This window comes from Centrocercus urophasianus, unplaced genomic scaffold (genome assembly GCF_019232065.1).
Source record: "Centrocercus urophasianus isolate 14NV4802_14NV808 unplaced genomic scaffold, USGS_Curo_1.0 seq_14, whole genome shotgun sequence".
Classification (NCBI taxonomy): domain Eukaryota; kingdom Metazoa; phylum Chordata; class Aves; order Galliformes; family Phasianidae; genus Centrocercus; species Centrocercus urophasianus.
In genome coordinates this window covers 38,683,916-38,711,576 of record NW_024884586.1, presented here as the reverse complement: position 1 = coordinate 38,711,576, position 27,661 = coordinate 38,683,916, and the positions used below count along the sequence as shown (strand labels likewise).

The 27,661-nt window shown below is 34.3% G+C and overlaps 1 protein-coding gene across 8 annotated transcripts in view; it reads right to left on the bottom strand.

Moving 5' to 3' along the window:
• Positions 1-27,661, bottom strand: part of PPP4R4 (protein phosphatase 4 regulatory subunit 4) — a 65,154-nt gene that overhangs the window by 5,804 nt on the left and 31,689 nt on the right. For 3 of the 8 annotated variants that reach the window (XM_042814924.1, XM_042814931.1, XM_042814932.1), the window contains 17 exons: positions 24,788-24,909; positions 22,161-22,283; positions 20,109-20,278; positions 18,727-18,846; positions 16,759-16,836; positions 14,899-14,982; positions 13,433-13,615; positions 10,670-10,775; positions 9,745-9,892; positions 7,802-7,946; positions 6,939-6,980; positions 6,773-6,847; positions 4,397-4,472; positions 3,892-3,972; positions 3,512-3,605; positions 3,032-3,102; positions 2,207-2,354 (listed from right to left, as the gene is read on the bottom strand). In XM_042814924.1, coding sequence (XP_042670858.1) covers positions 2,207-2,354; positions 3,032-3,102; positions 3,512-3,605; positions 3,892-3,972; positions 4,397-4,472; positions 6,773-6,847; positions 6,939-6,980; positions 7,802-7,946; positions 9,745-9,892; positions 10,670-10,775; positions 13,433-13,615; positions 14,899-14,982; positions 16,759-16,836; positions 18,727-18,846; positions 20,109-20,278; positions 22,161-22,283; positions 24,788-24,909 — 1,866 coding nt within the window. Of the gene's footprint in view, positions 1-2,206; positions 2,355-3,031; positions 3,103-3,511; positions 3,606-3,891; positions 3,973-4,396; positions 4,473-6,759; positions 6,848-6,938; positions 6,981-7,801; positions 7,947-9,744; positions 9,893-10,669; positions 10,776-13,432; positions 13,616-14,898; positions 14,983-16,758; positions 16,837-18,726; positions 18,847-20,108; positions 20,279-22,160; positions 22,284-24,787; positions 24,910-27,661 lie in introns of those variants that run through there. The other 5 variants (XM_042814928.1, XM_042814929.1, XM_042814925.1 and 2 more) reach the window with 5 other exon arrangements.

Below are 27,661 nucleotides of genomic sequence, written 5' to 3'. Positions count from 1 at the left end.
TCCTTGTAGAACTGTCCCATTTTTTTTTAATGGAAACAATTAATTACTCAACCAGATTACAAAAGAGAAACGGACTCTACAGTGCAACAGACACTATGCTAACTTGAGAGATGCATTTTCCCATAAGAACATAGAAATTAAAACTCATGTTCAGAACTAAATGTAGGTCGTCCTAAGCCCTCTCTTCTTTCTCTAAAAACGTTTTTCTTTCCCTGGTATATCCTCTTGCTCTCTGACACTAAGCATTTTTGGGACTTTCTGAACCAAAGAAAGCATTAGATCATTGTGCTTAACGAGATACCAACTTTCAAATAGTCTGTTAAGGTATTCATGTGAGTATAGCACACTGAGACTGGAAGCCAGGTATCCTATTTTTCAGTTTCCTGTCTTAATTCAAAGGAATCGGCTGCTCTCCATTGGCCTTTTTTTTCTTTCCCTTTTTATTCAAACAAAATATATCAGTTTTTATGTCAAGTTACAGATAGAAAAAAACTTTGAAATAAGTGACCACCTACTGATGACCTATGAAAAGCAAGTACTGTGGGAAGTATTTCAGAGAGTTCATTAAGCTTTGCCAAGGATGGGGATAGAGAGCAATTTGACTTGGCATCTTCTGAAGATACTTTTGCTGTGAAAGCAACATATCCTCAACATGCAGTGCTCATTTTTATTTACTACTCACTTTCCAACTTTTTCTACAAAGAAAACACAGTTTTAGAAATATTTGGTGACTGCAAGCTTTTTCTTGTACATTTAAGGTGATAAAATTTCAGTTGAGAAAGCATCATAATATAATGCATACAAGTAGATGAACATTTTTGACATTTTTTAAACTTTTGAGGGTTTTATTTTACTACTTTGCAATTTTTTAAGTTCACATCTGTGAATAAAGTTAGGAGTATTGTTTTGACTTGTGTTTTTTTAAGGAAAACATTGAACTGAAAAAATATGAGTTCATACAGACACTTATTTCTTATAATCATAGAATACTTAAGGCTAGAAATGTCCTCTAAGATCATCAAGACCAACTATCAAACCATTACCACAACATCCACTAACCATGTCCTTCAGTACCATATCTACACATTCCTTAAGTCACCAGAAAGAGTGATATCACTATTGTTTCCCACTGACACTTGGAAAATCAGGTCTTTCCTCTTCCCTGCCTAACGTAGCCTCCATATCTCAGCTCCATTATCTTTGCCCAGCAAGTCATAGTCTCAAATTCTGGACACTCCTTTCATTCTCAGTCTCTTCTACCCTTCTACTTCTATCCTTCTTCTACTTTTAAGGCCCTTCCTTTTCCACTAGTTGTATTTTCTGTTATACTCAAATCTACTAGTCCCAAATAACTTCTCTTTATGTATCTGGCTCCTACACTTTCTCCACTGTGCTTTAGCAAAGCAAACACTTAGCAAAGAATAATCTCAGTTTGAGTCCAAAATTATAGCTAGTCCAATGACAGTAATTCAGAACTACAAGCTATTTTGAAAAAGGAATCTGAAAATAAAGCTAGCTACTACATTCTACAGAGATTTGATTGAGTAAGTACCCAGAGATTTTCTAAGAAAATTGTTGCACTTCTATTACAGGAGCAAACAAATTTACTTTTCATTTTAATCTTGCAAAATGTTGAACTGTTTAGGCTGATGTTTACAGATAACCATCCTGAGAGAGATGCCTAGGATACATGTTTTGTTTTTTTTAAATCTAAATGGTTAACATAAGGCAAAAAAGGTACCCTTAGTAACAACTAGCATTACCAGTTCATTATAATTCTTAAAAATTCATCATTTAATGCTTAGATAGTAATACATAAACACATATAAACGGACAAAAAGAAGGAAAAGGAAAAATTAAATACATGCATTCTATTTCTCCAACTACAAGCAGCTAAATCACAGTGACCGTAATTATTACAAACCAAATGCATTATCCTTCACTTTGTCCCTTTTCACCTGCCCCATACTTTACCAGCTGAAAGTGGACACATGCAAAGCAAATGATGGGTAATACTAATTAAAAAGGGAAGGTAAAGCAATCTTAAAAGTACTTCTAATTGCATGCATCACGTTTCTATCCCGTTATTTTTGCATTTGAAAACCTTGAAAAATCATAAACATAGGCTCTATTTTACAGCGCTCTTCAGAGTCCCCATTGAAGTTGTTACCCATAAGTTTAATCGGACCTGTTGTCTACCACTTACATGCTCATCTTTCGGGATTGGCTCTCTTTATTTCCATTGCTCTTTTGGTCAGCTGAGTTAAATGAGTTGCGAGAAGCTATGAGTGAGGAACTGGGAGAGAAGGTAGCATTCCCACTGTTACCAGTGGAACGAGTCCGAAATGAATCATCTGAAATAGAGTTGAAGTTTAGACAAAGAATTTTGTCTGAAAACAAACAAACAAAAAAATAACAACCAGAGAATGAGCAGAATTAGCTGTTTTTACTATAGCAATAGTGAGATATTTCCTATAGGAATAATCCAAAAGATTAACTTGCTGTACGTGAATAGTTTCCACTTCTTAAGTAATTTTATGAAAAATCAGTTAATTATCTAATGTCTACTGGTAGTGAATGGAAAAAAGTTCCTCCTGAAAACAATTAATCTTATTCTCATCTCTAATCTAAACTAATCATCCAAACTCTTCAAAAGCAGAGAGAGCTTAAAGGCATTGACAGTGGTCTCTCTCAATTAATTCATTAGAGGTTGTACATGATATGTCTTTTTTTCATGTAAGACATCCAGAGACAAATTGCAAAATCTGCTTTCTTACTTTAACTAAAATGCCAATCAAGAAATCCCAACTTCATGTTTAATTTTATTCTTTCTAACTATAACTTTAAATAATAGGAATTAATGAAAAATAAATTTAAAAAAATAGACCAACTAGACTAAAATTTATCTGTTCAATCATGTGGGTACCTATTGTTTTATGTTGTTTAGGAATATAATTTCTATTTGATGGTACCCACATACTGAACAACCTCACAAAAAATGAACGTATATATAACACAATAACCTACTTACCACTAAAGGATAACATACAACCCTTCCCCATTCCTGATAGTGAAGATGTATACCCTGTAGCAGAGCTTTTACTTAAAAAACAAAGAAAAGAAAATTCGTAATTACTCTTCTCGATATTATAATTTTCCATCCTGCTGTTTGGTAATATTTGAATTTATTTCTAAGTTTACCTGTAAAAAATTAAATGAGAAAGTTATGCTGACATTTCCTAAATAATTTAGATAAAAAAATTAATATTGAAAACAAATTCATCTATGATATGGTATACATTAACTTAAAATGAATTCTGAAGAATTTGTAGTATGCCTTAGGATGCTATTTTCTCCCTCAATTCAAAATTGTATACTTTACCCAATTAAACAGAGAGCTGAAAATTTAGGTCACAATACAGTGAGCAGAACACACTGAATACTAGAGATTCAGGTGCATGTATTTCTTAACAGCTTTCTATCAGTTAAGCAATTAATATAAAAAAGATACTTAGAACACTTGTCTATGTTGCTGTATTTTGGATGCAGCGCTTGAGTACTGAAAGACTGGCTTCGAACCAGCTTGGATTTTTTGTCTTCTTTGCCTAAAATTATAAGTAATAAACAATTTTAGTGCAGAAATCATTGCATTTACTCAGTAAATAACACTTTTTAATAACATACTCTATCAAACTATGTTAGCTGAAGAAACTGATTCAAATACCTTAATAACAGTAAGTAAGCATTATGTTGTCTATTACAGACCAAAGAATAAAATAAAACTAAAAGGCAGTAAATCCATTCCATTCTAAGAACGATTATTTTCCTGACCCACAAAAATGGCAGTTGGGTTTTAATCCCTTTCTAGGAGGATTTTTAAAGAATCCTCACCTGTTGAAGTACCAGAAGAGCTCCCAGAAGAAGAAAGAGTCATACTTTTTGCCAACACTGATGATGCTTTATTATCTCTTCCTAAAAAATAAATAAATAAATAAAAAGCCTAGTATTAATATTCCTCTGTGTTAAATAGCTTTACTTGAAATACAAAAAAAGGTCCACAGCATATTACAAGTACAGCAGTGTGCAGAAATAATGTTTAATCCAATTAGTAATATCACTAACAGGCTTTTAAATTACATCCTAAAATGAAAGATATCAGAGAAATGAAAGCTGTCAGATGTTTCATTAATAAACTCAAAAGCTTTCCCTTCTAGCACAAGTAGGCCCATTTTCATAAATTTTCATAAATATCTTTAAAAGAATATAGAAAAAACTTTAGTTTTTCTAAAGTTCTGGTATTAAAATAAATATCATCTCCTCTCTGCCTCCTTTTCTCCTATCTATGTAAAAGTAAGAGTAAAATACGTACAAACAACATGCACACTAATAAACTTACGCTTCTTTTCAAATATTTTATCATTAATATTTGCAGATCTTCCTTCGTTTTGCTGCTTCTCTTTTTCTAATTGTTCCTAAGAAATGAATAACTTACTTTAGTATTACTCATCCAACAATAATAATGGTAGTACTACTACTACTACTATTAATAATAATTGTTTTACAACTAGGCTGGAAGTTTTCAAAAAAGGGCATGCTTCCATCTCATTAAAAAAAAAAAAAAAAAAAAAAGTTAATTTCTGCTCTTTCCTACATAAAGGCTCTTTACTACAGAGCCTAATGAATGTCCAGAGAACAAATTAAATAGTACAGAGTGAAATCAGGGTACAATTACTATATAAATCACACCGAAAATGTTGATTTTAATTACAAAGGAGCCTAAGAGATAAAGTTCCCATTCAAAACTTTTCTTTGATAGTCAAACATGCACAAAATACTAGATGTGACTAAAGTATACAGAGATACTAGTCCAACTGTAATTGAATATATTATTAATTCAAATATCAATTAATATTTTTCTCAAGCTGTGAAGTGCATCACGTACTTTTTGAAGGTCTAAAAGAAACATCCAAAGTTGACATGTCTTTATGTAAAACAAAACTAAGTATTGGAATACTTCATTTTATGGAATATATTTGTTTTTCTGCAATATTACCTAGCCTTAGCATACCTCCCAAAAGCACATCCACATACAGGATATGGCATCAATACAACTCTACACACAATTTCAAGCCAATACTTGTCTCAGGATTCTTGGTCAATGAGTTTCAATCTAATCTCAAAAAGTTACAATATTAACTTATCTTCTTTACTACATTCAGAACAAAAATGCAAAGTGAACCAAAATTATTCTAACGACATTCTCTTTTTTTCACTTTAATTACCATCTAAGTGATTAAAAAAACGAAGTAAATCTCCACACACAAAAATGGGTAAGTAATTTAGGTCAAGGTTGCTGGAATACAGAATTTACTAAGTCACTTTAAAATTAAGGAAACTTATTAATAATCTTATTAAGCACTATTAAAATCTGTGGCTTCTCTTCTATTCAGGACCGTGACATGCCACAGTTCTCTGTGTACACCACCAATTCTTCAAAAGTATGCCTCTCAGAATATGGCAAGTAAGATCTCTGTGATACAGAAGGTATGCCCATATCTATCTCACACATGACAGAAACACAGGCACTCTTCTGCAGTCTAGCTGTAGAAATAGGGTAAAAAAAATAATGTTATCAAAGACTAAAGTGCAAAGCACACTGGAAACTACTTTGCCACAGCCCTCCAAATGCTTCCAGTATAAGAAACAGTAATTGTATCTGCCTCAAAAGTGCTAAAGCTAAGATCAAGATTTGAATGTGTGTACAGATGAGTATGTATCCTGAGAACAAAAGTTTGAACCTTGAATGCAAGCAGGCAGGATGCATGTGAGACACATATCACAAATTAAGAAAACTAGCATTGCAGAAGAAAGCCCATAGCACCTCTTGATATCAAAGTAGGCCACAAATGCAGGCTTTGTGACAACTCCACCGAGGAAACACCAACAATTTCTTGACAGTCTTGAACCTATTCCAGCTCACTGTAGAAAAGCTGTTCTGCAAGAAGTTAGAAGAACTGTGCTAATGAAACCTGGCCTTTTCTTAAGCCTGTCGGCTTCTTGGCTTCTCACACACTAGACTGCAGAGGAGGGCCACAGTCCTGGCAAGCCATCCAGCTCAGGTTCCATGAAGATGTGCGAAGTGCCTATTGTCTCTTTTGCTTACAGTCATAGCTGATGATAATCAGGTTTGTGAGCAGGAGAAGTATTCTGCAGACTTCTCTTCCAAATCCTAAGCCTTTTTCTGTAAGACCTACACTCAGTCTCACTCTGGTCAGGTTGCAGATGTCCTTTTCTGGCTAACAGGGAAGTCTGTAACATCTACATCACCCCCTCCAGCATCCTTGTAGAAAAAAAGATATTATGATTTGCTTATAGAGGCTGTGTATGAATTCTGACATGTTTCATTCCTTATTGAACTTATTACATCATACATACCTGACAAATCAGTAAGCTCCCTGAAGATTTCAAAGGTGCATTGTAGTTCTTGGGACTGAAGAACTACAGAGGCATAATGTTTGAATATTTATTAAGCAATTCCAATTGACCTTTCTAATTGACATAGTGAAATTTTAGTAGCAAAGAAAAAAAAGTTGTGTGATATTTTGGAGGACTTACCCTTATTTTAAAATGTAAAATGAAATAACACACAGATTGTGAACAATTGTTTCTCTGTAACATGTGCCTTCCCTGCCCTAAAATTATTGCCTCAGTAATATTTAGCTACAAACTACTGAAAAAGATAAAGAAAAGACATCGTACTGATAAAATATACCATTTCCAAAAGGAGATGTTCTTGTCTTTCTTTTTCTTGGTCCAATAAATCATTTTCGTAAAATCTTTTCTGAAACTTCAAAATAGAATCAATAAAAATAAAAAATCACTACATGAAAATGGGAATAAAAAGTAGTTAGTAAATACTAGAACTAGTAAGTACTTACAGCATCTAAAGAGATATCCATTCTGTCCAATTCTAACACTGTCTATAAAGAAAATCAAAGTATTATTTATCCTTACTTAACAGCAACCCACACTTCCAACTCAGATCTGTGGAGATGAGAAAGCTTAGAATAGTGGTACTCAAAATTAAGCATGTCCTTTCTTCCTAAACGTTTGAAGCTTACGCTTCAATATTTGTGCTACAAATGCTTAATTTCAAGAAATGTCAGAGTATTTTGAGAGCACCGCTAAGCCTCACACTAAAGGACTAATAGACCACCAAAACGCAACTCAAAATACACTGAAGGGGAGCTTGGAGCAGAGGCCTAAGAAGTAAGACTGAAAGGATAACACAGCAGGCAGGTGCTCATCCAGTCCCTCCTGCAGACTGGCCCCATGAGAGAACTACTTATTTTAGCTACTCCCCAGCTTCTTTGAGACTGAGCACAAACATGACTTAACGTTTTGTGAGAATTTTACTTTATAAAGGTATTGTAACATTTGAAAGTCCTGCAAATGCTTTCTCTATTTTTGTAAGATAAAATGACTAGCCCAACACATTTACCTTGAAGGCTCTTGATGATTTTTTACTACGTCATCCTAGTCCTGTCTTGAGCCATATCTATTTTTTAACTGACACACAATCTTTAACTCAAGTCACTAGAAAATAACTGCAATGTCTGTAACCAAGAAAAGACCACCTCTCTTAAATTTGACAGAACGCATTACATCTTCTCTTAATTGTCCAAAATTACAAATAGTCATTAGAGGTCTTTAGTCTCCTGTTCTTACATTAAGAGACAGAAAGGAAAACTTTGATCATCTTTGCCTTTTAACAGTAACCCCAATACAAAATGTTGCTTACTCTTTTTACAATAGTCAGGACATCTTTGTCTTTCTCTTGGCACAAAAGTTTCCGTATACATAACTCCAACTGCTGAAGCAAATGTTTATCAGTGGGAATCTTCAGAGTAGATTTAACTTTTGGCAACAAATAGCACAGCTTGATTCTACCAAAGGAAAAGAAAATCACCTTTTGATACAGATAGTTTAATAAACATTAATTTTTGATTTGCATGCTACCATTTGACTCTAAAAACCTAAACTCTGAAGAGAAGTCATATAATTATTAGGTGTTATTATTCAGAAGGAATTTCTGCTTACACACTCTTCCCAGATATTCTAAAATATTTTCAAAAAACTTGTTTATAGACTGGGACCACAGTCACATATTTGCAGTTGAACAGTTTTTTTTTTTTATTATTTTTTTAAACCTCACAAGATAAGCTGATCTCTAGGTTTTCAAAAGGATCTACATACCCAGTAGAAGTTGTGAGTTGCTATATGGAGTAAGGATGCAATTCTAGAAGGCAGTAAATGCAGGGAGAAAAATTATTTATACAAATTAACCCAGAACAAAATTCAAAGTTAAGAGCCTTTCTGGTCTGACAAACTGGCGGTGCAGTTTCATTCGTCATTACAGTGCCTCTGTGTAACTCAAGTGTGGGAGCTTTCAAACCAAATTCCATGAGGACTGAAGTAACTGATCCGCCTTAATCCCCAGATACTGCTTCTGAACAGGTTATATGGAAAATGTATGTATTGCTTTTTATAAATATAAAATTGAAAGGCACTGTGCATTAAAATAAAAAGAATTTCATACATTTAAGAGAAACAAAATACTCTGCATTTGACCTGACTGCAACTGCATTGCAAACTGTTTTAATCTAGACAAATTAAACGTAAAAAAATGAAAGACAATACGGTGATAATCTCTGCCATTCTCAGATTGTACTGTCTGTGCTCAGAGACAGTCCTGTGTCAGGGAGGATAGCTTTGTGATGATCAATATTCAAAGATCTTTCTTATACAATTTTTTCCTGTTTTTTATACCTTCAAAATACTTCAACCTTCACAAAGAATTATGGTAGAACACAGGTAAAGGACTATAAGTCAATTAAAGTTTCCATTAAATATTAATAATATGTCAGTAGAGCATTCAGCTGAACTGCTTTTAAAAGCCATAAGCTACTTATGATGACAAAAAATTAGGGATTTTTTTTACTGAATGCACACATGTATGCTTACATAGGTCATCATTATTAGATATCTAGATATGTTAAGGATGACAACATGAATTACATCAGAAACAAAAGTGCAAAATCACACAAAATACATGACAAAAGAACACCAAAATAAATTTTTCTTCTGGTCTCAGAACTGCCTGGTCTCAGGCTATTTAGGGAACAACAACAAAAAAAAAAGTCACTATGAAATTAAAGAAAAAATACAGCATAAAAATGAAAAATGTACTAAATCCTCTTATATCTTCCTGTTCTTTTTCAATTAACTTTAACAATGAAGTAGAAAACTTCCACATAAGATAAAGCCTATGTTCACTATTAAACTATGACCACTGAAATAATTCCTTGTGTTTTTATCTTTATATATCAGTATGTTGAAATTGATGGAAATTAATGGAAGTTTTAATTAATTAATGGATTAATGGAAGTTAAGTTTGTTTCCTCAGACCCATGAAATAGTTTATTTTTTTCTTCTTACTTAGTGCTGTCTCCTTTAGCTCAGCACTTTTGATCAGCACCCCAGACACTCAGACTGACCTGCTTCTGTGGTTTAATGTCGTGCCCATACGTTTCTCCACAACTTTAGAACTGGTCACACATAAGGCACTGTACATTCTTATTTAGGCATAGTTATTTAAAACAAGCCATAAGGAAACATAATATTTGTTAACGTATTATTTAGGTTTTTTTCCCTGTACATTGTTACATACTTTTAGTACAGTACCTCACATTTGCCACTGGGTCGTGTGTAAGCTCAAGCACAGGTAGAAAGAAGTATTTACAGAAGAATGATTTTGAAAAGAGTTCCATAATGAATTCACAAGTATCTAAAAAACGAAGTCTGTTCCAATAACTTTTTCCTTGGCCCAGTTCTGAAAAATAACAATCCACAAATATTATCTGTAAAACATTTTTATTGTCAGCTAGAACACGTTTCAAAGGTTAGCATTTGACTCAAAGATGACACTCTTCAATGAAAGCCTAGGCTCTGAACTCAGTAACCGTTTCTGCCAGTGAGCACTTTTTTCAGATATCCAATCTGTTCCTTTAATCACTTGAAAAAATGAAAAATAGCAAATGAGCTGGTTTCTTTGTTGAACAAAGCCTGGTATGCCTTTCAGATGATGTCACGCACATTAAAATTACCCGGCAAACATTAAAAATTGTTAATGAGCATAACTGAACCTTCTAATCTGTCTTTAAAACACATAACATTGGCCAGAAATTCCACTTACATCAGCCAGAAATTCCACTTACTCATCTGACCAACCTATTCAAAAATTAATTTCTGGGATGTTTTATTCAACACTTCTTATGTTGAAGCCTTCAGAGAATTATAATTCTATGGAGAAACTCAGTTATGCACTGCAGCACCTCTTGCTGAACAGTTTTGGATTCGAGAGGTAGGGTTGGAGGGGCACTGGTACATTATCAGTTCCCACATTGCCTCTTCCCAGTTCTTTCACCCAAACATACTCCTCGCACATCCAAATTTTGTTCTGAGTGGTGAAAGAGTGAGCAACCAAATATCTTCTAAGTGCAATCCCACCAATGATGGCAGGAAATTACACTGAAAGCATATAACCATAAACTGATCTTCAGCCAATACTAACTTGCATCTCTAAGCAAACAAGGAAAAATTATCTTACGTTCAATCAGTTTCTGAATAACCTCATGCCTCTGTTCTTGTTTGCGATTATAACGTAAATAAACGCACAGAGTTCGAGCAGCTGCTTTTTGGACTGGGAGGACATTCTTAAGAGAAATAAAGGAAACACAGTCAAGATTAACAGGCATTCAAAATTTCATGTTTCTTCAGTGCAATTTTAACTACAAATGCAGTCTTTTCAGATTTCTATTACTTTTTATAACCCAAACTCTTCTCAAGTTGAATAGATTTATAGTTGCCATAACAGACTCCTTTGTAAGTGCAACTATTTGCACTTATTTTTTTACTGGGAAATTTGGTCCTGAAATTTTAATCTTCCATATGTTTCAATCAAGTACAATTTATGTTGTACCATTTTATCTTCACTTCCCACAAGGCTTTCTCCCTGAGAATAAAGCCTAGGACTTAGCTTAGAAAAGAGCAGCCTATCAAGGAGAATGGAAGAATAGGAACACAAGCCAACTCAAATACAATTCCTGTGAAGCCTGTCAATATACAGAGTTGTTATGGAAAAACTTAAGTTATTTGGTATCTATTAGCAATCAAGTTATGTTTGTTATGCAAAATCAGATTGGTGAAGATTATGCCAATACAGGTTATTAACTATACATGTTTTAATTCAAATATCAGTGGCAAAACCAAAGAAATAAAAGCTTTATTCATTGATTTTAGTGAAGTTATAATTGATTTATTTGAACTTTCACCTCCTACTTCTGTTGCTAAATAAGAAATCCTGATTCAATCTCCATTTCACCTTTACAAAAATAAATATAAAGCATTTAAGCATTGCAGTAATACAGGGGCTGATCCAGAATTCATGCCTCCTATTTTGTGATGTTGGACCACAGCACCAGAGGCAGATGGTGGTGGTATGGTAGAAGTTGAACCTTCCCACCAATATTCCATAACATTTTGTTGCCATGAGACAGATGGCAGCAGAGAGGCACTGTGACAAAATGGCACCTGACATGGGAGTAAAAGGTAAAAATGGGAGCGGATAAAGCAAAGGTGCTGAATTCAATTCATCCACATGGAAAGAATGGTACTCACTGACATTAACTGATTCTTGCTGAACATTTATGGAGACCAAACAGTGGATGTGAAAAAAACGAAATAGTGGGTGATCTGTTTCAGCAGTGGTAGCCGTAACATGAAACACAAACTGCATCTAGAAGGCTGTATGCAGCTGTCACACAACAAAATGAACCATAGAATGCTCAGGGTTTGGGATCATCGAGGTTCCAGTCTCCAAGCAGAGCAAAGCAATCAGCTCATCCATGCAAATCAGAGAATTACAACCCGGGAACTGCATATGGAACTGAATATCAGCTTTAATGTCTTGAAAAAGATGATGGTAACATTGGAATATTGCACAGTTTGCTGAAGGTGGATCCAGTGAATGCTCATGCAGAAACAGAAAGAACATCATAAGTTTGTCAGGACCCACTGAACCATTAGGAGGCTGCAGGTGGCAGTTTCCTGGACCACATCATTACCAGTGACAAGAACTGGTGTCACCACTACAAGCTGGAGTCAATATGGCATTCCATGGAGTGATGATGTGAATTCTCCATCAAAGGAGAAGTTCAAGACAAGTGCACTGTCTTTTTGTATAGGAAAGCTGCGATCCTCCTGGATTTCCTGGAACTCAGGACCATCAATTCTGACCACTGCATCACAATACTGACTAAGCTGAAGGAACTCTGGAACTTCCAGCATCAAACCAGAAAAGATAGTCTTTCTCTCGCAACATAATAACTCCAGGCTCCACACCATTTTAAAGACCATGGAGCAGAGGGCCAATCTTGGCTGGAGTATCCTACCACACCCACTGTACAGTCTGGATTTGTCACCTTCTGATTTCCATCTGTTTGGGCTGATAAAAGATGGACTGCATGGACAACATTTTGCTAACAATGACTCCACCATAGCAGCTGTAAAAAACTGGGCCACCTCCAATGGTGCAGATATTTATGAGCATGGCATGCCAGCTCAGAATGCACAGCTAATGGTGGTAACTATACTGAAAAATAGTGCTTTGCAGCTGAGACTTTGCTCAATCAAAGTGTTATTATTCCCTATGTGCCTGTTTGTTGTTCCAACGCATATAAATAGGAGGCATTACTTTTGGAGCAGCCTATATACATCTTAGAATAAAATAGGCATAACATTAGTGAGAAAAAGGAATTTTAGCCAACTTATGAGACATTTCTTTATTCTTTCTAACTTGTTTATTTATCTGATTCTTAAATTATTCCATGTTTGGAAGCCATCTGCTATACTGTGGGCGTTAGAAAACATAACTTACAACATCTCTTAGAACAGTTTTACTCTTGAATCAATTCACTACAATTTCAGATCAGTAGCTCTAAATGATTGCTCACTTTTAGACTTAAAGTCTTCTCACTAAGAATGGAACATGATGCAAAGTAATCAGTGAAACTAGGAAAAAGATTTTCAATTTACTGGAAGCAAACTGATAATGAGCACAAAGCAAGGAAAGAAGAGTGTCGGAAAAGGAACACAATAACTTGTCAATACAAATTTTGCTTCTTGCTTCTCAAATTAGGGGAAAGAAGTTCTCGGCATTTTTTCAGCTTTATATGAAATAAAACAGTCTGATATCGCATATGCAGTGAGAAATATTACTTTAAGATAAATTTAAACATAACGCTAAAAATACCTAGCGGTAAGTGCTCTAAATACTTTAAAAAAATGAAGAACCAGAAAGAGGCAGGCTCACATTTGTCAAAATGATTGTCAACATTCTGTGAAGAAAACGGTAATAAATCTGATCACTTGATATGATTTGAGGGAGACACGCATATTTTTGTAGTAACTTCTCATGAGTTCTCCACTTTAAGGAAGTTGCTGCTCTCTGTTCTGCTGTTGTCAATGCAGGAATCAAGTCAGGAATAGACAGTAACTAGAAATAAAAATATAAACGTAATTTTACACCTTCTACCTACATGGCACATTACTAAGCTTTAAAAACAAGGCACAACAATGTAAGGAAGGAAAGATTTTAAGTGGCCAACTACTTCCTCTACTCAGCCAGAATCAGCTACACTGTGACCATTTCCAGTAGGTCTCATTTCTTTTCATAAAACCTGACCAGGATTACACAGCCTCTCATACACAGTAAATTCTACTGGTAACTACTCAAAAATCTGTTCTGGCACTTAAATAAACACACCTTCACTTCCAGCCCCTTAATCTCACAAAGAGAAACAACTGATCAGTGTTCCCTTTGAAATATCCTTTACAGCTATGAAGACAAAACCAGTCCTCCTGTCTTCTCATTCTCAAGCCAAATAAATCCCTTTTTTCTCCCCAGCTCTCAAACTTTGCAATTATTCTTCTCAGCTTCTCACTTCATTCTGAAAGGAATTGTGCACCTTTTCTCATCAGGAGGCAATGATTTTATAATAGTCAAGATAAATTGCCTTCTGAACTAAGCTAAGTGAAATATGCACATTTGACATGCACTTGTCACATATATAACATGTTTACAGTTATAATCATCTGACAAATCCACATTTTAAAATACATTTTCAACCTGTGTCCAAATGAGAAAAAAATACACTCAGATCTTGGTCTGTTGGAATATTTCAGTTTTTCTGTATGCTTGGGAAGTATGTTTAGAACAGCATTTTGAAACAAGACATGATATTTTACATTCCATTTTACATGTTAGGAGTTCCTGAATAAACCATCATCCAGAGCCAAATAAAATTAAATCAGCAAAGTTGAGAACTGAATTCAGATCTCTGAAGTCCTAGTTCAGTACCTTTACCTCAGGAAATATGCTACCTCCTGCCAGCAACTGTGTCTGAAAAGGCAACTGTAGGTAGATGCCACATCAATATGCAAAATAAACAAATAAATAACTGGTATTAACAGTCACTCATTTAACGTGAATCCATTCTCTTTAAATATTGCTAATTTTGATTCAACTTAATGACTGCTGCAAAATCTGATCTATTTCAGCTAATCTGTGTTTAATTGGAAAAAGAGCATAGATATGCAGTTCATCATTACACTAAAAAAATTATATTAAATTTTACAAGAAAAAAATATTTAAAAAAAAGCTCTGTTTTTCCCCAAAGCAGAAAATGATCAAGAATGATCCTCACACACCTGAAACAACTTTCCTACTACCTTCCATTTACATTTAGAAAGTAAATTATGAAACATGAGAATACCCACCTTGCTTTCTGATCCACTGTTTTCTCCTCCATTAATCATTAGCTCAAGGATTTCAGGAAGGTGACCTACCAGAGCATCTAAAACCTATTTAAATAAAGGCTGTATGAATGAGATTTATAAATTAACTTGTGCCAATTTATGTCTCTCACCAGTAATATCCCTGCTGACATCTCCTATGTTATTGCTCTCTTACATCAATGCAGAAGATTTTTTTTTTAAAAAAAGATGCAACTTATACTTAGTTGTACTAATGAGAACAGGGATTTAAAATTGATATTTTAATATAGAAATGTAAGTATTATAGGTTTCATATTAGAAAAATAGAATTATAGCTTTGATTCACATCAATACCACACTCAGAGATTTCTGAAACATCCAGAGTACAATACTTAAAAATGAACATTCATGCATTCTAAAAGATCTGTCTTTCACAGATGGTTAAGTAACAGCCTTAACAGCCACGAAGAAATGTATTTTGGATATTTGCCAGCTAAATCTTAAAGGCAATTTTATATTTTTAAAAATATATTTATATTTATATTTTTATATATAAAGTGCCTATCACCTGATTGATAAACATTCTTTGGAACCATTTTGATAGCAGGGGTAAGAACAAGAGTCAGCCTGTCAGTACCTCAGCATTTCTGTTTCCAACCAATTGAAAAATAAATAAATAAATAAAAGCCACAAGACTTTGCTGCCAGCCTGGCATGCTGGCGTTTAATACTGCTACTCTATCAGGGCTGGAGGGAGACTTATTGTGAATGGCAACAGTTTGCACTGTGATTTCTCCAGCTGTGCTGCAGAACAGCACAGGCATCACAGCATAAATTCATCGATAAATTAGAAAAGAATATTTAGCCTTTATTAGTGATATAGTAGTTAGTAATGATCTTACTTTCAAAGATCAGAAATTAGGTTTGAAATTAGACTATAAAAGTATATACTAAATATTACTTGCTACAAGTCTGGATTTCTGTAGCACTGAATATTTTTACTATTTACATAACTTAGAAATTTTTCAAAACCACCAGCTGCTTCTGAGTCTCAGCTTTCCAGTGCTGGAGTTGAGAAATCTTTTAAAACAGATCAGAATTTTGCAAGCTATAAGTAGATATTCTACAAACATTCTTAATTCCCTTGAGGATGCCTAACAGAAGATACCAAAATAAAAAGCAGCATGTCAAAGGAAAATTCAATTTGCCATGCCATATCCAAAGATCCTACAGATAGAAAAACAAATAAATAAAACCAGCATGAAATGCTCAAATACCAGTATCAGAGGAAAGTCCAACTTTGTCACAAAAAAAAAAAGACCAATCCAAACAATTCTTGCTATACTGTCTGTTAAATATAATTAAGTGATTCATTCTTCACATAGGTTGAAACCAAGGCTCACTAAACTGAACCGTCTCTGGAATGGCCAGAGGTTCTGCACCAAAATCCTTTCTAAAAATGTTGATCTTTGAACCACACACAACTTCATCTCTTCTTCTACTGGAGAAACACAAATAAAAGAAAGTAAAAACCTGGAATGTTGACAAGAAATATTTCAATGCAGTATCAAAAGAAAATATTTCCACATAATCTGTAAGGTAATAAATAATAAAATAATAACACATCTAAAATGAATGTTCCGAAAAGCAAATTAATGCAGTGTGGGTTAACTGAATTCAAACACCTTGTTTTCCTCCTTTCTATTCACAAAACGCTTGCATCCTTAGGAAGACCAGGAAACAGAAAGAGAAGTTGCTCATGATTGTGAGCAGTTACTGTTTCATCTTCCTGCAGAGTTCCTAAACATGGATGCGATCGTTTCAGTGTAACAAGCAAAATTAAGTTCCAAAGAAAACGTATTACCTCCAGTGACTCATCCTGTAATAGGGTAACCAGTTCTTTTTGAATTGTATACACGCCAGAATTTAAAAGCTTAGCAACCTAAAACATACAAGGAAACAAACAAAAAAGACATAAGATAACAAGGTAAACCATACTTCAGTTCCCTGGCACTACAGTGATTACCCTACATGTGCTTACTTGTCAGCAGAACAATTTTTTACTATCAACCCTCTAAAGTCATATACTTCCCTGTTGATCACACTAAAAATATGCTTATACAGACAATATGGAACAAGAAACAGACTTGTTACCTAACTGACAAACATGGTTTTAGTCTTAACGCTATGTCACACTTTAAGAAGAAAAAAATCAACATTTAACTGCTTGAAGTTTTCACTCCTAAATTATTTGTTCTGTTTTTCTTTTGATTCCTAAATCACATATAAACTTCTAAAAAATACTACAAGTCCATCTCCAAATTGCAAAAAAATGGTTTTATAGTGAATATGAGAAAAACTTCAGGAATGAGATTTTGCTATAGTGCATGCTTAGCTTAAGACTTCTAATGGTTTTCCTTGTTTATATGAGCCAATTGAAGATAATATCTTCTATAATCAAGACTAAACTTCAAGGAAACAGCTACAGGCAGTTATTGAAAAGCATATCCAGCCATCAATGAATGCCATAACTTACTGACATCTGGCTGTCATGAAGTTGCTTAGTCATGGTTTTAAAAATACACTGAGTGGCACTAAATGTACATTCAGATTAAAGTATAATTTTACATGTTTTTTGTTTTTTTTTTTTAATGAGCTAGAATATTTTATATATGTTCAGACAGAACCCTAAAAGTGCTATACATCAGATAAAAAATTATGTAGAATGATATGCTAACAGTATGATCTTGATAATTAGCTTGGATTGTCATTTATTAAGAGAAGGCATCAACAAGCACAGAGAAATGGAAACCTATCCAGATTTCTTAAGATGACAGAAATAAGGTCACCTCAGGCCTCAGAATGGGCTGCCCAGGAAGGTGTTGAGTCACTCTCCCTAGAGGTGTTCAAGAAATATTTAGCTGTTGCACTAAGAGGCATGGTTTAGTGGTGAAATATTGGTGGTAGGTGAACCATTGGACTGGGTCATCTTGGAAGGTCTTTTCCAATCTTGGTGATTCTATGATTCATTTATTTCTCTACTCTTGATTTAAATACTTTCAGTGAGCTGCTTAATTTACAATTTTCTTCAGCTACAAACTGGCATAAAAGGCAGGTTTGAGGATTTCATTACTAAGATTCTTTGTAAAACGCGATGAAAACCTTGATGATCTCTGATATGGATTGGAACATTCAGAAGAGAGTGTATATTCATTTCTGCAATTCATACGGTATTGCTAATAATATATACGCAAAGATTTTTTTGAACTTTTACGAAAATAATGAAGTGAAACTTATGTAAATTGGGTGGAATAATAAGAATATATGTGCTTTTAGATCTGCACAGTTTTCCAAGTATTTTCATATTAAATTTTAACTTAGGCTTAGTGTTTAACTTAGACTTAATACAAGCAAATAGTCTTCAGATAATACAGTATAGTTGCAGTCTAGATGTAAAGATTTTGAGGACAGAAGTGACAAGCTCCTTTTCTCCTATCTGTCTCATTATTTTATAATAGCATTCAAAACCTTCAAATAATCTAATTACTACAGTCGCTTTTGTTAGTGGTACTAGACCATCTTTAGTTTCTTTCAGCTTTTGCTTCTTAACCTCACAGTACCATTTTGTAGACAATGTTGCACAACAGGCTGAAGTATTTATGGGCTATAATTACATAATAGAAGACACTGAACACTTCTGATGAAATTAATCATTTTAGCAGGTTTTTACAAGTCTTCTTCTATAGGTTGAACAGTCACAAACATGAACTTAAAGAACAAAACATAAAACAGAAACACTTCAGAACCAACAAAGAATTTTTTGTAGACATACTTCATAGAAGCTTATGGCCATGGTATATCTGACTGGAACTTCAGGATCATGACAAAGGCAGAAGAATATAGAATACAGTTCTAAATGGAAGTTCTTTGGATCCACAAAAACTATCATGGCCTGTGGAAAAATGAAGTCTTCTATTAACTGTATTGCTAATCAGAGATTATCAGAAAAAAATACTGAGTTACAATGAGTGAGATATTTGGGAGTTAACAAGTTGTGATTTTAAAGACAAAGTGTGATATTTTTGATGGCCGTGTCAAAACAAGGCATCAGATAAGTTAAAGAATTAAGGACTAAATTGGTTGTACAGATCTTCCAGACTGCAAGCTTTGTTTCTGTAGACAGATTAAAACCACAAGCAATAGAAGCTTTTTTATAAATAATGTTTCAGTAAACTAGCAGAAGCCGCAATTGAAGACCAGAGCAACACAATGTTTTAGTAAACACTAAAATATCTGAATCTCAACATAACTGTGTGTGTACATCACTTGCTTTTGCTCAACTAAACCAACAGATTTCTACTACATAGTTGGTTTTATCTTTAAAAGGTAGAGTAAAAATAACCCATTTATTGGCTCTTGGTACAGATTTAGTTTCTTTAAATATAAACATCGTATGTCAAAATACAAAATAGATATGCAAAAGCATGAGTGGTAGATTTAACAACCTCATATAAACTTGGCTACCCTGTTTCACAGGCATATTCTCAAGGACTTTGTGCTAATTGTTTGGAGAAAACAGATAGGAATCCTGTCTCTGGGGAGACCTTATTGCTCTCTTCCAATATCTGAAAGGTGCTTACCTTTATACCTGAAAGAGAGTGGAGTTGGTGACAGGATGAAGGGAAATGGCCTTAAATTGCACCAGGGTAAATTTAGATTGGGTATCAGGAAAAACTTCTTTACAGAAAGGGTTGTTAAGCACTGGAATAGGCTCCCCAAGGAGGTGGTTGAGTCACCATCCCTGGGTGTGTTTAAAAACCATTTGGATATAACGCTCAGGGACATGATTTAGTGGGGGTTGTTAGTTAGGGTAGTATGGTTAGGTTGTGGTTGGACTCAATGATCTTTAAGGTCTTTTCCAACCTGAGCAATTCTATGGTTCTATGAAAGAATGAAATCAGTTATCTCTTGAAATAGTAATCTCTCAGTCAGAACTTTCCAATAGTTTTTTGAGTCTCCAAAGATGAATCTTTCCTGGAAACTCTTTTGTTCAACCTCTAATTCAAGATGTTAACTTGAATTTTCCAGGGAAGAGCTAGAATCTAGCTAATAGCGTACAATTGTTATCAATACTTTCTCTGTCCTTCTTGCAGTCCTATTTAGTGAATTATATGCATGACACAACTTAGTTAATCTGAAATTAATATTACTTACTGGAAAATTGTAAGCACAGTTCTTCCTCACTGAAATATACTTCTTTTCCTGTTCCAGAGTTTGCAGTTGTAATTGATTATCATTGTGTCCATTTTCCTGCTGTAAGCCCAGTGTACAAAGCTTCTTATAAAATTCCAAAAACCGTAAATGCTGCTCAGGAGTAAAAATGCCTCCAAAATTAAAATAAGAATAAGATTACTCTTCTCATTAGAAATGCTACTACTAATGCTCAAGAAACAAATATCATTTGCAAATCTATCAAGTTTGCCATGTTGTGTTCCCTGCATCATCAGTACAAATTATACAGGAAAGATGATTAAAGAAAAATGACAGCTACCTATTATGGAGTGAATCTTTACTTCTGTTTACGTAATTCTTGGAATAATCAAGAATTCAGCAGCAGGACTGCAAATATAATTTTTTGTTCAACTAACAGAATTTTCATCTTTACTCCATTTTCAGAGTATGAAAACTACTAGCTGATGAAATCACTGAGTGCCATAACATACTGGAAAAAGGCAGGAGTGATGCTGGCATTTAACAGCTGGAGAGGGGAAGAACAAGCCATATAATTTTAGATTGATTATTCAGATTAACTTAATGGTTTTTTGGTGTTTTTTTTTTAAAAAAAAAAAAAAAAAACACAAAATCTACTTGTAAACACCAAAAAATGAAACAAGAAAACAAGCAACAGTCAACACAGCAAAAGCAAAACCTCTTGAACAGATTCCCTTTCCTTCTAGTACTGGTTAACAGGACCTGCAAATAGCAGAAGATGCAGTAAAAGGGCATGCCTGCTGAGATTTTCATAACCAAAGAGATATCTGTAAAGTTGCTTCAAAATTGCTTGAAGAACAGATAAGAGCAGGGTACCATGCTTATTCAGATACGTCAGGAAAGACTAAATAGGCACCAGTCTTTTTAAAGAAAACAAACAAAACCCCAACTTTAGAGTTACTTCTGTTCATAGCCTGTATTTGAACAAATAACATTAAACTACTGCAGACTACTGGAAAAAAAAGAAAAAGAAAAAAAAGACTTTTTCAGAGTGAACAATATAAGCAGCAATTTGGCTTGCACAACATGTGAATGTCTTGCCCGTTCATTTTGTTCAGTTTTCCTAAGGCATAACAATTCAACAAAATGTGAATTAGTTAGACAGAGGTGTAGAGAGAGATCAGCAATTAAAGTCAGTCAACCTGAAGAAGATTGCGAATACATGATAAAAACAGGATGGACTCTTCTAACTCTGGGGTTCTGCAAACAATACTTTGGCACTACAGAATAGCCCTTTCAGGCTATTTGTAGTGAAGCAGCTGATAGCTTAGCTTGATAGTCTCAAACCTGACCAAAAAATGAACTTTTCTAAGATCTGCAAGAAATATCAAAGGGCTTAAGAGTCCAGGAGGAAATTCTCTACAGCTTAAATGTGTGTGCTGCCCCTTCCCAGGTAAGTTCTGGACAAAGGATAAAAGTGGGCAGAATTATAACAGAAAGATCTTCCATGCACAAAGTGCTGAGGTACAGAAAACTATGGGTACATAATGGGTCACAACTGTAGCTGGGAACCCACATGCTGTTAGATCTCCATTCTCCCCTGAAATTCGTTATGGGCTGCACTTTTTCTTACATGCCTCAAAAAAAAAAAAAAAACAAAAAACAAAAAAAACCAAGCACAGAAGTGAACATACAAAGTTAACATCATACTGCACTGTCAAAGACTACTAGGTACAAAAATCCAGTCATCCAACTCAGATGAACCAGAATAACCAACAAGGTATCAAAATAAATCAGTCAAACCAATAAATAAAAGCCATCACGCTTCCACTTCTGTCCCTGTTTAAACATAAAAGAGCAATAAACCAACAGATAGCTTAGGTGCAAATTCACAAAATCCAATATGTACTGGATAGATGGTTTCAGATTTGTAGTGCTATATTTTCTCTCTGAGCTCATCCAATTAACTGAGTTCTGGATACCTTTCCAAGTGCTTCAAATTTCCTGACCTTCCCTCATTTTTATTTTTTATTTTTAAAGAACATTATATCTTACCATATAATCCATTGCACAGTTTTCCCAAATGGAAAGATAAGGAAACTAGGATGGATTCATCAGCTTTGAAGGACTTTTCACAGAATGATTTCACTAAGGGGAGCACAGTTTGCCTCCTATCATCTGAAAGACAAAAGAGACTTTTAAAGTTAATCACTTGTTATGAAACATCCTAAAAGACCACGCAGAGTGGGATTCTACAGCGAGTTGCAAGAAATATTGTTTAATATGCTCAGGAGTCTTTTTGGCACGCACTCATTGAAGGCAGAAAACAGGAGGCAGAGTGATGAACATTACCACAGTAGAAGTCCAGATTTTTAATACCATACCTGTTCTAAATCTAAATACCTGTTCTAAATGGGGCAGAGAATAAATGAACAGCTACTAACTTCTCTGTTCACCAAGAATATAGGGAGTTAAAGAATATAGCAGTATTCTAGCAATAATAATTCCTACAACAGTATGAAGACAGTGGGGTTATGACCAAACATAACCACGATGGTGAAAAGAAAAATCTGGGTCTGACAGAACTGAATTTTTTGCAACCTACTGAGGAAACTGCAAATCTTCTGGCAAACAATAAACAGAGAAACAAAAAAATTAAGGGCAACAGAAATAATTAATGTCAAATGCAGCAAACAGTGCTAAGCACTCTGTTCCCACATAAAGAGCAAATATTCAAAGAAATTGATGTTTGGAATTATTTTAAATAAAAGCAATGTATTTTAAGATATTCAAATTTTAAATAGATTTGGATTTCTTTTTTTTAATGGTAATTTAACTCTAATATTCAGCAAATACAAATGGATGAACAAAGCATTTATGCTGACATGAAGAAACATTGTGATATTGCCAGAGAAAAACCCTAGGATACAACATTGAGTCATCTACCTTGATAAGTTTGTTTTGTATTTCGGCCATGAAACAAAAACCTATGCAAACCAAACACCTGCAGACACGTTCTCTGCAAACCTGTTAAGAAGTCTTAATCTATTTTTCTTAATTTTTCATTTTTCATACCTTTTTCGTAGAAGCAGTAGCAATTGGAAAGGTGGGGAAAAGACGGGCAGGAACAAAAAGAAGCAAAAACATGACAGTATAAATGGAATGGCTCAAGAATTTGAAAGTTAACCTACCAGCTTACTTGCTAATTTAAGCACTAACTGCTAAAAAGTCCACTGATGACATTCTCCCCCAAATCTTATTTCTTTATGTATTTCTCCATATGGCTTATAAGCAGTCATGTATTTTAGTAATTCATCACCATGTTCCTGTAAAGTAAATATTTGCTCCTCACTTCTCTATCAGGACGTACAGTCAGTAACACGAGAGTGGGAGGGGGAAATACAGTCCAAATACAAAGTTACTAATGAAGATAAACAACTGAAGAGGTTGGAAAATGCATAAAGAAGAAATTGGCAATTAATGAACAATGATCAGCAACCACTCGTGGAGCTTATAATATACTTTTCTTCATATACATTATAAACAGGATCTTTCATGTACTTCACTTCCTTACCCCTTGTTCAGTTTGTACAAAAGCAGCAGAGAATACAACTGACATTGAGCCAGAAAATCTGCCTACCACTGTCTTACACATAGCCCTGAAAAATTTGGTACAGAATGCAGAACAAGGCACTGCATTTACCCTTATGGGAGAGTAGCCAGCAACTCTTCTTAAAATTTGCTCAATCATTGCTGAACTGAATTGTGATGGGAACTCCAGCACCATGAATGTGGACACCTCACCATCACTAAGAGTACCAAAGACAACAAAGAGGCACCCCTACATGTGGAGAAGCATGAAATATTCATGTTGTTTAGAAGAAAGACATTGAGCACCTGAAAAATTACAAGCATTTACATTTTCCACTTTAAATACAATGAAAAGCTTTATATAACACACATACTTCCTTGCTGCAAAGAAGAAAGCTTTCATTACCACATACCCACAAGTTTACTGTGCTTTAAACAGCAATTGCTAATTCTTAGATCTGCTAAATAGATCAGTTGTGCACACTTCAAGTTATCGGACATGAAGAATTATTTTTTTACTCCAAATTTATGAATGTGTTGAACATGTAGCATTGTTAAAAACTGCAAAGTTTACCGACACACACATAAATTTTACATCATTGCATCAGTCTGGCTTCAGGAGCTGCAGTCTGTAGTTATGACAAACTTTACTTCAATTAAGAGGCAAAAAAACAGTTAATAGCAAAATAAACCCAAAAACAAACAAACAAAAAACAGCCAAACCCAACAACAAAATAAAGCCACAAATATCTGCATATGATGAAATAACACTTTGTGTTATGCTATGTATAATAGCATCAAGCAAATACTAGCAACCCAATACTCCTATCACTTGTACACTAGTTTTACTAATTCGGCTTCATTTCATTATATTAGAAACTTAGAATATGAAAATAACAGCTTTTGTGGACACCTGGTTCACTTTTCTTAAAAAACTAAAGCACTGCAAAACAGAAAATACATCAAGGATAAAAGAAAAAATAAAATCAGAAAACGTGTTAAAAATGCAGATAGAACAAAGATTCAATTACATTTTTAAGATGCATTGAGGAGTTAAAAACTGGGCTATTAGGTCCAAATGAAGTCCTTACCTGAGTCAAACATATCAAGCAGATTCACTAATGTCTCAAAAGCTGCAAGGCGTACACTGCTGCCCTCATCTCTTGCCAGCTCTACTAATTCAGGAAGCACTACAGTTTTGGTTAGTTCTGTCCTGCAGATTAAGGCAAGCATTTAAAGAGAAAACATATAATAAATCAAAGCTGCGATCACAAAACAGAATTCTGAAACTATCCTGAAATATTGAGTTAGTTATTCTTAGGGTGTCCAGGAAGGAAAAATTCACCAAGTTGTAAGAAAATGAAAATTAAATAGAAACATACATTTCATCTCAGGACTTAAAATACAAACTTCATCACTAAAAAAAATACATCACTAAAAAAAGCATTCAAATTGACTTTAAAAAGATCAGAGAAAATGCAATCTGAAAAAATTCAAAGGATTCCAGCTATTTCACTATGTCACTAAGAAAACTTCTGATCAAATATTCAGGAACTCCTCAATGAAATTCCAAATGAGTCAATTCCGAAGTCAAAATGATTAAATACATGTCAAGTGGGACTGAAGCATCTGGAAATCTTACGCTTCGAAGACCAAAGAAGAGCCTTCTTTGCAAAGGGTAAGCAAATGCTGCTCAGAGAACATGAAGCTTCCTCACTCACCCTTAAAAACACTGGCTTTTAGGCTTGTTTTAACGTTGTAAGGAAAGGGTTTCATCACAAGAAGGAATGAAAGAGTTTCGATATAGAAGCTTATTTTTATTTTTTTTTTTAAATAGAAGTCAAGATTTTCAAGTGCTTGAATTTGTATGTATTCGAATTAAGAAGTCCACTTTGTTGTGCTCTCATGAATGAGCTCTTGCTCTGCCCAGCCATTGGTGAAAACTGTTGTAAGCATCACAATGGGACTTCAGCAATTTAAAATAGCCACAAATACGGCCCGCAGTGTTTATAATACTGTCCAAAATATAAAACTGCAGAGAAACATGATAAAGTTATGTACACGGACATTAACCAAAATGGCAAAATCTAAGCTATGTTTTACTCTTTGAGCAACTGTATGCAGATAATTAAGACTGTCATTTCAGTCACAGTTTTTAATATAAAACTAATTGCAGTCTCTAGGCTGACACATTTTAACAAATAAGAACACCCAATCAGACCATTCCTTGTTTTGTAAGTGAATAGAAACATTTTCAAATTTTACAAGTAATTAGCACCAGCTAATTTGTGCCTTGTGGAATTTATTACTTAAATAGCATTCTTCCAAACAGATGATTAATCATTTTTTTTAGATTTTGTTTATATTGTATTACAAGAAAATTACGTGACACAATTTAGTAATAATATCATTAAACAGTAACAACAGGTCTTGAATCTGCTGTCACACTGTGCCTTCATCATATACAAGAAAACATGCTCATTTCCATTATTTTGTTTTTATTTCCCTACTACCTATTCATCCTCAACGTAAAACACAGCAACAGTTTACACATTGAAAATACAGTTTGCCATCTCCATGAGATTAAAGTATCTAAATCATTATGATGACATCAGGCATAAAACTGACAGAGAAAGCAGTGTATAAAGATACATAAATAGTAAAAACAGACAGTGGAGAGGAAAGAATTAAGGAAAATCATTCACAATGGACCCCTAATTGATAGCTATGCATTTAGCTCTATTAAGTCACTACATTAACGTTGGGTAAATTGCTAGTAATACTGCCATTTGCCACTGGACAATACCTATGTTGTTTTTAGTCTTTCCTCACCCAAGTATAAGACATTCAATTTGATTAACTTTAAAGACACTCAACAGCATGCAGAAAATGTTATTTCCCTTCCAAAAAGGTCATTTATTGGTATGATGTATTGCCTTCTTGTTACGTACAAAAACAATTTTTTGTTTCTTCTTTCTTGGTCTTAGAATATCTTGAAATTAAACAGCATTTGGAGGAGGAATGAGGAAAACAACATAAACACAACACATTGCATTCTTATTTCAGCACTTGTGTGCTCATGTATCTATCTTATAACAAAACAGCAGAACAAATACACAGATTCATAAAAGTGCTGCCTGAAAGCTACTACTGAAAACCATTTTCTTCTCGACAGACTGAGTCACAGGTCAAGAAAATCCGTGCAGCTATGATTGATCTTTTTAAAACACTAAAAATTTTCCAGTCATATGTGAAAGCAATGCTCTGTAACCATACCCATATTCTAGATTAGAGTTATTTTATTCAAAATAGCCCTTACATCATTTAAAAATATATACTTAGCTTTGCAATTGGTCACAAAATATTTTCAAAGACAGATTCATATGATTGCCTCCCAGCTTCTGACTATCGCAGAGGTTAACAGAGGAATCCATGGACATGTAGACTGTATCTCATAAGGAAACAGCAAAAACAAACAAACAAACAAACAAAACCATATATATGTGTGTATATACATACACACACACACATATATATATAGTGGTATCAAACAAACAAGAAAAAAAGAAGGAAGATGAGTGGAGAAGATCATACAACATAGGGAGAGCCAGAGGTCAAACGTAAAGGACCATATCCCAGATGAAGGCACAGTAGAGAGGGAGGGGAAAAAAAAAAAAGAAAAAAAAAAAAAGACGTTCTGAAAACTAATTTTTATGGCTTTCTTTATTTTGGTGACATTGAAAGATTTCTAATATGACAGCTGGGACAACAACTCCCTACAAAACTACAGTTCTGGAATAAGAAAAACCATGATCAGCTCCTGAAAATACACAGAACCCTCTCCTTTTACACATCTTTAGTCTCCTATGAAACAGAACTCAGTCTTAAGATACAGAATGGTACATGAGATACATACATGCAGTAAAAATGTGATATCAAATTAGTTGGAACCTCAGTTCAGTAAA